At 35.9% G+C, this 14,066-nt stretch overlaps 1 protein-coding gene across 4 annotated transcripts in view; it reads left to right on the forward strand.

Moving 5' to 3' along the window:
• Positions 1-14,066, forward strand: part of LOC149785865 (protein phosphatase 1 regulatory subunit 16A-like) — a 167,443-nt gene that overhangs the window by 140,892 nt on the left and 12,485 nt on the right. For all 4 annotated transcript variants that reach the window (XR_016425469.1, XM_089979842.1, XM_089979844.1 and 1 more), the window contains one exon: positions 11,891-12,014. Coding sequence is in view for 3 of the 4 variants with exons in the window: in XM_089979842.1 (XP_089835968.1) it covers positions 11,891-12,014 (124 nt within the window). In the remaining variant the exon portion in view is untranslated. The remainder of the gene's footprint in view (positions 1-11,890; positions 12,015-14,066) is intronic.

Below are 14,066 nucleotides of genomic sequence, written 5' to 3' on the forward strand. Positions count from 1 at the left end.
GGTATGGAATTATTTTGTCATTTTGTCACAACCAGACAATGGGACATGATATTGGAATTATTTTATAATTTTATTACATCCAGACAATGGGACATGGTATGGAATTATTTTGTCATTTTGTCCCATCCTGACAAGGGGACATGGTATGGGAATTATTTTGTCATTTTGTCCCATCCTGACAAGGGGGCATGGTGTCATTGTGTGAGCATTATTTTGTCATTTTGTCCCATCCAGACAAGGGGGCATGGTGTGGGAATTATTTTCTCATTTTGTCCCATCTAGACAAGGGGGCGTGGTGTGGGAATTATTTTGTCATTTTGTCCCATCCAGACAAGGGGGCATGGTGTGGGAATTATTTGTCATTTTGTCCCATCCAGACAAGGGGGCATGGTGTGGGAATTATTTTGTCATTTTGTCCCATCCAGACAAGGGGGTGTGGTGTGGGAATTATTTTGTCATTGCTCTTTAGGACATCATCTAGTTGTTGCGAGTTTTTCCAAATTTTTGTAATAAAGTATTTCTTGTGCCATTGGTTATCTTAAAGCAAAGAAATATGTAGAATACTTGACCTGAAAATCACTGTTTGGGCAGTTGTACAATTCTTTGATTCAGTAGTCTTGAAATGGAGAAGAGAGGGAATCAAATGGTTTCCATGAAATACCAGTCTGATTTAAATCAAAATCTTTAATGGAGATCTGATGAACACTGGGATGTCATATTCTTTGGCCCTTTCATTTACCAGTAAAATTACAGTTTTCACATTGATAAAAGAGAAGAACTTAATACAGAAACATATTGTTTCTAACAGCAACTCTCCAAAACTCTAAATGCAACTCTGTATTTGAAAGATTGCTAAAACTAAGTGGACCGTTAATTCCAAAGGTTGGAAAAACATGAACCTTTATTTGTCCTTGTCAGGTATTCTCTATCAGTCCCTGTCAAATAGTCTTCATCAGTCCCTGTCAGATCTTCATTAGTCCCTTCCTTTATCAGTCCCTATCATATATTTTTTATCAGTCCCTGTCAGATCTTTTTCAGTCCCAGTCAGACATTTCTGTATCAGTCTGTGTCAGATATCTTTCATTAGTCCCTGTCAGATATTCTTCATCAGTCCCTGTCAAATCTTCATTAGTCACTTTCTTTTTTAGTCCCTGTAAGATTTTGTTTTCAGTCCTTATCTCATCTTTTATCATTCACTTCAAATCTGAAGAACATGCCCCTCATTTTTCAGTAAGTGACCATTATCTAATTTGTATTACATACCAGTAGTAATGAAATGTATGATGGAAAGCATAACATTATCTCCAACAGATGCTTCAAAAATTAAATGTTAAAAACTTTTTATCTGATTTAGCAAACTCCAACCTCTTCTTTGTAAAAAATATAGAATACCCTATTGAAGCACTTGAAATCTGGTATACTATTATGAATGCTGTTTGGGATCAACATGCTCTTATAAAAACAAAAATAGTTAAACACCCTCAGAAACCTAAATATCTTACATCAGAAATCATTGAAACAATGAGATCATTTTCATAAAGTCAAGGATTGGTTCAACTGTAAACTCTGGCGTAACAGATATGCTACTATGATTCAGTCTGCTTAAAGAAATTTTTATAAAACAAAAGCTGAAAATGTAGAAAGTCTGACAGAATTGTGGAAGATTTGAGAGATTTTACTCCAAACAGAAGTAGTAGGATACCAAATCAACTAATAATTGATGGATCAATAATTGATGAGATACATGATATTGTTAACAGATTCAATGAGCACTTCATAAATGTAACCAACATAACTTCCAATATATCAAATACTACAGAGAAGATACAAAATTTGAAGAGTTTATGAAGTCAAAAATTCCCAGAAAATGTACATTTCACAATTCCATTTATTTTATGTGTTGATTTTAATAAGTGAACTTAAAAGTTCAATTCAAAGAAATCAACTGGAGTGGATGAGATAGGTCTTAAAAAATGTGCTCATATTATTGCTCCATCTCTTACCTACATAATTAATTAATCGAATCATTGCTAAGGGAATCTTCCCATCTCAACTGAAGATTGCCAAGGTTATGCCTGTTTTCAAAAAGAATTCAAAATCAAATCCAGACGATTAGAGACCAATATCTATTTTGCCAACCATATCCAAACTGTTTGAAAGACACATTTGCAAACACCTCTATGGTTACATTTCCAAGTACTAATTAATACACCCATCTTGACTGTAGGAAGGCTTTGATTTTGTTGATGATAATATACTTACATGGAAACCTGAAAAGTACAAATGTTCTCAGTTATCACTGTCATGTCTGAAATCACACCTATCTGACAGAAGCCAACAACTTGCCTTGGGTAACAAAATCAGAGCTGATATCCATCAACATAGGTGTTCCACAGGGATCTATTTTAGGGCCTGTGTTATTCATGTTTTATATAAATGACTTGATGCTGTATGTACAACATTCAAAAAGTGATCTATATGCTGATGATGCTACTTTGCATTGGCCTGATTTTAATGTTAAAACGTTAAATGGTTGGGTAAACATTTATATCAAGTTGAACATTGGTGCTCACTCAAGAATATGTTGTAATGTTGCCAGTAACTAGGCAAAGATTATCAGTGAACAAAAATCCAAATGAGCTGTGTATTGAAGATAATCAAATGAAAAATGTTGACACAGAAAACTTTTGGGAGTTAACGTTGATAAGAATCAAGACTGATGTAAGCAAGTGTAACACATTTCTGTAGTAAATTCAAGAATTTATCTTTTACAGTGGATAAAAAGTTAACTACCACTCAACTGTTGGAAACTATTTTATTAATGTTCCAAGTTAAGAATGAATCTTGCCCTCAATATTTGTATGGTATGTTTCATCTGACATCCACCAAGGAGCTTAATTGAGATCAATGACAAACGATCATTGCAGAATACCATTTCCAGAAACAAATAAGTTTTAAAAAATCATTTGTTATTCTTGTGCTGTTTTATGGAATGAACTCCCCATAGCCATTAGATCAAAAACAAATCTGCATGTGTTCAAAAAAAAATCTATAACCATGATCTTGAAGGGCAATTTTCACTGTAACAATTGAAATACTGAAATGCATGCTTTCCAATTTGTTCCGTTAATGCATACCATATACACTTTGTGCTTTTATACTTAATGTATTCTGAGGTCCATAAAGAGAATAGTATTTTATACTTAGTTACCATCATAAAATAAAGTAATGATGATGATGTTTATTATTATTATTATTATCATTATTATCTGTCAGATATTCATTGTCAGTCCTAATGAAGTATTCTTTTTACAGTCTGTCATATTCTTTGTCAGTCCCTGTCAGATATTCTTTATTAGTCCCTGTCAAATTGTCTGTAAATAGATCACAATTTTAATCAGATTGGTAAAAATGAAAATTAATGTTGTACCTGTACTCAGAAGCAGTCAGTAGAATTGACGTCACACCATGAAATTGCTCATTATTAAAAATTGTCATGTAGATTAACTCAAGGTGTTGTGCATAGGCAGTGATAAAGACAGTCTCCATGCTCTGTAACTGAAGGTGTTGTGAGGAGGCAGTGGTAAAGACAGTCTCCATGCTCTGTAATTGAAAATGTTCTGAATAGGCAGTGGTAAAGACAGTCTCCATGCTCTGTAACTAAAGGTGTTGTGAGGAGGCAATGGTACAGACAGTCTGCATGCTCTTTAACTGAAGGTGTTGTGAGGAGGCAATGGTACAGACAGTCTGCATGCTCTTTAACTGAAGGTGTTGTGAGGAGGCAGTGGTAAAGACAGTCTCCATGCTCTGTAATTGAAAATGTTCTGAATAGGCAGTGGTAAAGACAGTCTCCATGCTCTGTAACTGAAGGGTTTGTGAGGAGGCAATGGTACAGACAGTCTGCATGCTCTTTAACTAAAGGTGTTGTGAGGAGGCAATGGTACAGACAGTCTGCATGCTCTTTAACTGAAGGTGTTGTGAGTAGGCAGTGGTACAGTCTCCATGCTCTGTAACTGAAGGTGTTGTGAGGAGGCAGTGGTACAGTCTCCATGCTCTGTAACTGAAGGTGTTGTGAGTAAGCAGTGGTACAGTCTCCATGCTCTGTAACTGAAGGTGTTGTGAGGAGGCAGTGGTACAGTCTCCATTCTCTGTAACTGAAGGTGTTGTGAGTAAGTAGTGGTACAGTCTCCATGCTCTGTAACTGAAGGTGTTGTGAGGAGGCCTTGGTACAGTCTCCATGCTCTGTAACTGAAGGTGTTGTGAGTAAGCAGTGGTACAGTCTCCATGCTCAGTAACTGAAGGTGTTGTGAGTAAGCAGTGGTACAGTCTCCATGCTCTGTAACTGAAGGTGTTGTGAGTAAGCAGTGGTACAGTCTCCATGCTCAGTAACTGAAGGTGTTGTGAGTATGCAGTGGTAAAGACAGTCTCCATGCTCAGTAACTGAAGGTGTTGTGAATAGATAGTAGGTACAGACAGTCTCCATGTTCTGATACTGAAGGTGTTGTGAATAGACAGCGGTACAGTCTCCATGCTCTGTAACTGAAGGTGTTCTGAATAGGCATTGGTAAAGACAGTCTCCATGTTCTGTAACTGAAGGTTTGGTGAATAGACAGTGGTAAAGACAGTCTCCATGTTCTGTAATTGAAGGTGTTATGATTAGACAGTGATACAGACAGTCTGCATGCTCCACAACTCATATTAAGCTGTGTGACATATAACAGAGGGCTTGACATACACAGTTTCAATTAACTAGATTGTGATGTAAAGAGTTAAAACATGTTTGTGAAATAAAGTATTCTAACGTGTTTGTGAAATAACATACTCAAACAAGTTTGTGATATAAAGTACTCAAACACGTTTGTGATATAAAGTATTCAAACTTGTTTGTGAAATGAAGTACTCAAACAAGTTTGTGATATAAAGTATTCAAACATGTTTATGATATAAAGTTTTTAAACATGTTTGTGGGTTACTATCTTTGTTGTGGTTTTGTTTTGTGTGTAACAGCAGCCAACATCTCCAGCATGCATTTCGTACAAGTTTTTGTTATCAAAGTTATTCACTTAGCTTTTCCTTAGATAACATCATGTTGGACTGAGTTGGTTAGGTCTTGATATTTTTAGTAGTATAATAACACTGTCATTTTATAATAAAATTCCTCCACCAGTCTCTGCCGGAATTCATCCAACTCCTGGGATAAGCTCAACTTTAGTTCATGCAGGCTCAAGTTTGCAAGGCACTTGCCTGTAGATAAGTAAAAAAATTGAGAGGGATTTCCATCAGTGTGATTGATGTTAAGACAAAGTAGCACCCACAACTGGTATTTATATGTTGTTTACATGATACAAACAGGAGACCAATATATGCTTACTATTTGGCAAACAATTAAATAGACAAAAATAAATATTCTCAAATCTTTCTCAACCAGTCTGCCAAAGTGCTGGGTATTCTATGATGGCCTTTTGATGGAAGGCACTCGGAAGAGTATGTCCTGTTAACGAAACATTAAATACATTGACCAACAGTAGTACAGTATCAAAGTAAAAATTTTTTAAAAGTCTGAAAATGTTATGTAATAAGCAACACAGGTAATAAAACTTTTCAAAATTCATAAAGTAAGTTCTCTGTTTGGCTGTGTCGTAGTAGATCCATTCAGTGATTATGATTTTTGATGCTATATCACATGGCCTATTTATAGTTAACCCCAGCATCTGTACACTTAATTTGTGTACTCGGTTTTGAATAAACCTTTTATGAATTTGCAGGGTTGACAGGATTCCTTAACTTGCCTTTATGAGAACTCACACTGAATGAAACTCACGAGTCTGACAATACACTCTTAATGGGCTTCGCAAGTTAGATAACATTTTTTACTTAAGAGTTTAAGTCATGTGATCAATTATTGTGACTATTGTTTGCCTGGTATGGTTTTATGAATGAAAAGTACAAAAAAGCATTGGAACTGGATATTGTATGAATGGGTCTTTATCCCTTAAATATGTACATGTAAGGAAAATCTAACATTGGTTTTTACTATAATAAGTGTCTTTCTTTCAGCTGTTAAATTGAGTGGCTTTGTGAAATTCTTGAGTGATCATTTATAAATCTGTCATGGTGATGTGACACGTGATGACTGTAAATGTTCAAGTGGTGAAGTAATAGTAGTATGTACATGGGAGTTTTCTTACGAGCTTCATGAATGTTTGTATAACATTCAATGCCAACCTCAAAACAGGTCACAGTTGAAAATCTGCATCATCTCTCTTAGCAGAATTCTCTTTTTCATATGTATATACATGTATGTGATGAAATATTGGATAAAATGATTACTTTTATTATTAATGGAGCTGGATATATCCAATGAGCCCGTTTTTTGCTTCATATTGAGCTGCAAGCATTAACTTTTGTCGCTTGTTTCGGAAAGATCTTGTGTGGATTTTCAGCAGGAATTCAATGGGCAATAATGTAATTTTTGACATTTAATTGGCACCAAAATCTACCACAGAACATAAAACATCTTTTCCTACCATAATTATATCTCCTCTTTAAAGAACAAATTGACATGGATGTTGATGTTTTACTATTATTAAGGTGATGAACTTCAGTCCTGTTTATTTGAAATGACTTTTAGGTGACTGTTTTGCCCAAATCTCCCTCTGGCATGAACCCTGTATTTGGTTTCAACAACATGTGCCTTGTCATAAAGTTAACAAGAGAACAGACTGCTTATAATTTTCATAATGACCAATCTGTTGTTCTTCTGTAATTAAACAATTTTTTTTGACCAGCTGTTTGGGATAATTCGTAGTAGCTAGCAGTCAATGCACACATTTGGTGCTTTTATTTGTTTAAATTCAAAACATGGCTGGAGTTTCGCCTGCCAAGATAGGCTTGGTTTAATATGAATATCTAAATGACCTTTTTGACCACTTTACTTCAGATGAACCAAAACCTTATTTTCTAGCTGGATTTGTCATAGACCAGAAGAGCTAATGTTTTCTGTCATCTGTGTGTTAGTTAAGACAAATTTGTTATCACTACTTCTCCTAAGTTACTTGGAGGATTGCCATGAAACTTGACATTCACTCTTTGACCATGGACATGTTGGTCCAAAATGAAAATGGTATCCCTCAGATGTTCAGTATGGTCACCACATTGGCCATCTGTCTATCACTAATCCGCTGGAAGGAAAGGTATCAGTGTGGGCTATTGACTGAATTTAGACTTCTTATGATGTCTAGTTGATCCTAAATGAAAATGGTGCTGATCTGATCTCCAGTATGGCCACCACAGTGGCTGTCTTGAAGTTTTGTTACCACTACTCCTGAATGAAAAGTCATTTTGACATGGAGTTTTCACCAGAAGACTTTTCATGATGTCAGGTTGGTCCCCCAAATGAAATTGGTGCTGATCTAATGTTCAATATGGCTGCCACAGTGGCTGTCTTGAAAATCTTATCACCACTCCTCCTGAACAGATGATCCTGTCCTGAAGAATAGATTGTCATATCAACATGTGTTTTTTCCAAAAGACTTCTTGTGATGCCTAGTTGGTCCTAAATGAAAATGGTGCCAATCTGGTATCTAAGCTGCCATATTAGTTAGCCTGAAAATCTTTTTATCTTCTGCTAAATGAATTGTCATATCACTATGGTGTTTTCAATGAAAGGTTTGTTATCATGTCTAGTTAGTTCTAAAATAAATGGTGCTAGTCTGACTTCTAATATGGCTGCTACAAAGGCCACCATGAATATCTTGTCATCTCTACTTCTAGATGTCTGGTCTGTGTTATTCTTTCACTGAAAGATTTGTTGTGATATCTAGTTGATACTAAATGGAAATGCTGCCAGTCTGAACTTTAATATGGTCACTATATCATCCATCTTGTTATCAAATCGGCTACAAAAACAGAAAGTCAAATCAATATAGGGTTCCAAAAGAAGACATGATGTCTTGTTGGTCCTAAATGAAAATCTAACATCCAGTATGTCACTGTAGGAATTAATTGGAAAAATGTTGTTGTTGAGGTATAGCAAGACCTTAGTGTCACGGTGGCAGAGGTGAGAAAGCTCTGCAGAGAGTACCTTTGACATGGAAAGCGTATGATGCAATACCTTTGCTATGTCCTCCAGCAAGCACTGAAGTGGCGTTGGAGACAATGATTCTTCCTTCCTCATTATTTCTGTCCAATACCAGATCACGGGACCTTGGTGGTGCATGCCGTCAGTCAAAATTTGGATTGTGTTTATGCCTTCCCACATTTCAAACAGGTGCTCCACTAAGTCAAGACTGCCACTTCTTGCCTCATCCTGGTAGCCCCTGGTGGCTGCAATGATCACACCTGTTTATTGATGAGCCCAAGTGATTACCAAGAGGACTCCACTGGATCTCTCCTCCACAACAGCCTGCAGGTCCCTCACCTTTATACTTGGCTCCTTTCAAGTGATCGATCTGCTAGGGCCAGTTTTTAAGCAGGGTTGTCAACTGCATCAGAACAGAAGTCACTATACAGAAATTACATCAAGTGATATGAATATGTCAGGACTGATTGTTAAAGTCAATGTGTCTGTTAATAATAATAATAATAATAATAATAATAATGTCTTTATTTAAAGAGAAAACTCAGTTAAATACAAGTAATCTTCCATGAGGCCCTGTACAAAAAGAAGGAAATTAGTATCTTCTATTTTATTGTTGAAAAAGGTAACTAGTTATTTTTTATTTTCCTTGTCTGTTGTCATTCCTGATACTGCTTCATCATCTGTTGAGATAATTAATGCATGTTATTTTTGCATGTCTTGATAGCATTTTGCATGGCCATTCATACCAACCTTTGTTGTTTATTGTTGATTTATTTTGTGTGTGTAACCTGCCTTTTCATTCTATCCATTATATAAATTTAACATTTAAGATAATGCCATATTTACCTTGTGAATAATGGTACAGTTCCACTCCATGACTATTGGTTTATATTTCCATATCAAAGTGTTTTCTTTCCTGGAAATAAGACATTTCCACTAGTGTTACCTGCTAATGTGGAAACAGTTTAGGGCAAAATACATTTAATTGCGAGTCTAGAGGCATACAGACATGATGCAGAGCAAGGTATCCCACAGTGTAACATTGTCTGTGCCATTCATTTTGATAACAGGTATCCCACTGTGTAACATTCTCTGTGCCATTCATTCAGATAGCAGGTATCCCACTGTGTAACATTGTTTGTGCCATTCATTCAAATAGAAGGTATCCCACTGTGTAACATTGTCTGTGCCATTCATTCATATAGCAGGTATCCCACTGTGTAACATTGTCTGTGCTATTCATTCAGATAGCAGGTATCACACTGTATGACATAGTATGTGCCTTTCATTCAGATGGCGTGTATACCACTGGATAACATTCCTTGTGCTGTTCAATGAGCAGGTATCCCACTGTGTAACATTATCTGTGCTATTCACTTAGATAGGCAGGTATTCCACTGTGTAGCATTTTCTGTGCTATTCAGTCAAATAACAGGTATCCGAGTGTGTAACATTGTGTCATTCACTCAGATAGCAGATATCCCAATGTGCAACATTCTGTGCTATTCACTCAGCAGGTATCCAACTGTGTAACATTCTCTGTGCTATTCGCTCAGATAGCAGGTATCCAACTGTGTAACATTCTCTGTGCTATTCACTTGGATGGCAGGTATCCCACTGTGTAATATTATGTGCTATTCACTCAGCAGGTATAACACTGTATTATTGTCTGTGCCATTCATTCAGATAGCATATATGCCACTGTGTAACATTCTCTGCTAATCATCACTCAGATAGCAGTCTCCCACTGTGTAACATTCTGTACCATTCACTCAGCAGGTATACCACTGTATAACATTCTCTGTGCTATTCGCTCAGCAGATCTTCCACTGTATAACATTCTCTGTGCTATTCATTCAGATAGCATGTATCCCACTGTGTAACATTCTCTGTGCTATGCACTCAGATAAGCAGGTATTCCACTGTGTAACATTCTGTACTGTTCACTCAAATAGCAAGTATAACACTGTGTAACTTCTCTGTGCTGTTCACTCAGTAGGTATCCCACTGTGTAACATTCTCTGTGCCATTCACTCAGCAGGTAAAAGATAATTTCCTGTACCACTAGTCTGCTTTATGAGATGTTAACATAAAGAGAAGCAAGAAAAGAAATTAATAAGTACAACTGCTGTTAGTTTCACTGAATAACTGGACTTTTGTCTTTGAAGTTTAAAACATGGCATATCTATGTAACATTTTGCAATGTTCTTCAGAAAGTAGCATGCAAGAAATGTAACTAAATGCAAAGATTAATGAATGTCACTATATGGTGAGATATAGGTCACAGTGAACTAGTTTTGACTTAAACTCAGAAAAGTGTAGTATTGTTCAGATTGCTTCCTTATAACAGATACATGACTGTTTGAGAAAAGGAAATGATTGTAAACTGTAATGTACATACTGGTGTTGACATTGGATAGATGGACAGAAATGTCAGTAATCATGTACTGTATATACTCTTAAGTCAGATCAACTTAAAACGTCACAGACTTAGATCTGCCATCAAATATTGTGCTGGCAGATCTGGTCTGTTATTATTCATTAGCAAAACAAACAATATAGACCCTGATGTGAAGCTGTATAATGTTCTGGTACCTTAGGCTCTATGTTTGCAGTGAAACCCCACTTACACAAGAGTATATACATCACATATTTATTGACACATTTAAAATGGCCACCTTAAATACTGTAACATTTAATCTTTTGTTGCTGGCAATCTCTCAGACTCTGAGACTTGATGAATTTGCTTCCAGTTTCCAGCTAAATGATCAATGTTAACACTGCTCCACTTGTATATGATTATGTTAGGGATTGTATCATTTTGTTAGGGATTGTATCATTATGTTAGGGATGGTATCATTATGTTAGGGATTGTATCATTATGTTAGGGATTGTATCATTATGTTAGGGATGGTATCATTATGTTAGGGATTGTATCATTATGTTAGGGATGGTATCATTATGTTAGGGATTGTATCATTATGTTAGGGATGGTATCATTATGTTAGGGATTGTATCATTATGTTAGGGATTGTATCATTATGTTAGGGATGGTATCATTATGTTAGGGATTGTATCATTATGTTAGGGATGGTATCATTATGTTAGGGATTGTATCATTATGTTAGGGATTGTATCATTATGTTAGGGATGGTATCATTATGTTAGGGATTGTATCATTATGTTAGGGATGGTATCATTATGTTAGGGATTGTATCATTATGTTAGGGATGGTATCATTATGTTAGGGATTGTATCATTATGTTAGGGATGGTATCATTATGTTAGGGATTGTATCATTATGTTAGGGATTGTATCATTATGTTAGGGATGGTATCATTATTTTAGGGATGGTATCATTATGTTAGGGATTGTATCATTATGTTAGGGATGGTATCATTATGTTAGGGATTGTATCATTATGTTAGGGATTGTATCATTATGTTAGGGATGGTATCATTATGTTAGGGATGGTATCATTATTTTAGGGATGGTATCATTATGTTAGGGATTGTATCATTATGTTAGGGATGGTATAGATCTTTGTGTTGCTTTTATTGAGGACATTATACATGTTATTTTCTATTTATTTTGTTCAGAATTTTAACATGTTTTTTCTTTGTATTGTATTTTGTATTTAATGTTTACATTTTTGGGGAAGATTTTATCTATATTGGTTTATTGCTCATTGTTATATTTTAAATTTTTTACTTAGAGTTGACACCACATAGCCTCTATTTTGCTCCTTTGTTGTTAAACAAAACTAAATACATTCAGCTATACTGACATTGTAAATATTTGTATTTTCAGTGCTTCCATGCGTCGAACCAGCATGCGAGGGGATAAGAGTAAACTTTTCAAGAAGGAGGCAAAGGAGGAAGCCTTACATTTTGGGTTGTTGACAAGTGCAGGGCCAGATGACGATTTCCAAGATGTAAGATTCATCATAATTTATTCCTCTTGGATTTACAGTAAAATTTTGCTTAAACAAACAGTATTTGGAAAAGAGAAAACGTCGAGCATGATATTTATTTTATAAGACAGCCTTTTGTCGGAATATATTGTTTTTAACTTCGTTCTGTCCGTGAGCTTTTCCTTTTCCACACACTTTGCAGAATAACTTTCATTCTTGTGCAAGTTCCTAGACTTTGTGGATGGTTTGCATGTAGTGTAACGAAGAATCATAGATTCTGGAGTCCAAAATATGGTGGTATGTCCAATGTGAAAATAATGGTTCATGCACTGTGACCTTAGGACTGCATAAATTGACCAAGTTACATGTCCTTGAGACAGATCAATCATGCTGATATAGTTCCAGCATGGACGACTTCATGGAATTCAGGCTCAGTCTTATAATGTGCCAGTATTGATAATCTTATATTATTAGTATTGGACTGTTCCAATTAGGACCAAAATATATGTCCATTGTGCAGAGGAAGCCAAGCTACACATTAGTCACTTTAAGATAGTTTGTCTTATTTGCTTCTGAGTATCTGAAGCTGGAGCTATCTTAAGCAAATGCAGTACACTGGTACATTATTTTACTTTTACCACCTACAATGGACCTACAGGACCAGAAAGATGTGTTTGCACTAAACACTTATAATTTGGTAATTTACCATAAACCCATTACAGAGAATAATTTAATAGTGGGAAGAGACATAACAAAAAGTTTTGTTCATTAATTTTTCTGTGACCCATCTACTTTCAGTATTGGGTGAGTAATTTTTCCCAAATTGGTTCTGTCAGGGCTCTGGAAAAAAAATCCTAATCATTCATCCAGGTTAATGGGTGAGTTGCAAGAGTTACTTGTCCTTGTCCTCATTACACTCAACACGGTACAATTCTAAACTACTTTTCATATTCTTTTACTAAAGAACCACTTGCAAGCTCAGTACTAATTGGGAGTCCTGTTACACCTCTCCTGCTATCTGTACAAAATGCCAGGCTGAATTGGGCCACTTAAAATATTATAAGAAATACCATGGAGCATGGAACTTACTGATCTATTTCGGTAGCTTTTACTGTTTTAACAAAGACAGTAAGAGAATGCCAGAGGTTCATTTTCAGCTGATAAAATTGCACAAACTCTATGGAAAGTTTCTGGCCAAAATTAGAACAGAATTTTATGTAGTAAAAGTCTAGAAATAACACTGAAAGTTATTAAATCCATGAATGAAATCTTGATGCAGTAAAAGTTTAATTAAAACGAACATGAACAACATGAATGTTCAAAACAAAGGAACAAAAAACTACCGGAGTACTGAGGTTAACAGTATGTAATATGCATGAATGAGTACAGCAGTCAAATGAATGGATTGCATACTACATGCTTGTCTTGTGGGGCCTCAGCTATAGTGGCTAATCAAGGTAATAATTGATGCATGAACTAGGCTTGTAATGCTGGCTGTCACTTGCAGGTTACTCCTGTAACTTTTATATCCAAAACCTTTATTGTAGGCATGAACAGTGATAATAGATCTGAAGAACAATGATTTAATGTAAATTGATAGAAAAACAACATTCTTCTGTTTTTAAAATTCATTATAGTGCCTATTCTTTAATATGACAGAAAAGAATGTTCGGGGGCGGGGGGGGGGGGGGGGGGCGCTTCTATGCCCAGTTACAGTAGACAGTCAAGTGGAAGGGGGAGTGTGTATGTAGGTACTTATGTGACTTCACGATGTGTCAGCACAATGCTGGCAATATAGTGACAATTAAAAGTTTTAAATTATACAATAATTAATAGTTACAATGTTACTTTTTTCTGCATAGTGGCTACAACGGTTACAGGAGACTTGTAAAGGTAAGCAGTGTAATTATTAACGTGTGTTGTGATTGGATTTTTAACGTAGCTTTAAAAAAATTCAGTCATGCTGCGACAATATCTGCAATGTGGCAGTTTATAGTGATGTCTAAGCACTGGGCCATCATGCCGCAGACATGTAGCATGATGTCCCACCCAGTCTTAATGCTGAATGCCCAG

This window comes from Sinohyriopsis cumingii, chromosome 13 (assembly GCF_028554795.1).
Source record: "Sinohyriopsis cumingii isolate HCF-2022 chromosome 13, ASM2855479v2, whole genome shotgun sequence".
Classification (NCBI taxonomy): domain Eukaryota; kingdom Metazoa; phylum Mollusca; class Bivalvia; order Unionida; family Unionidae; genus Sinohyriopsis; species Sinohyriopsis cumingii.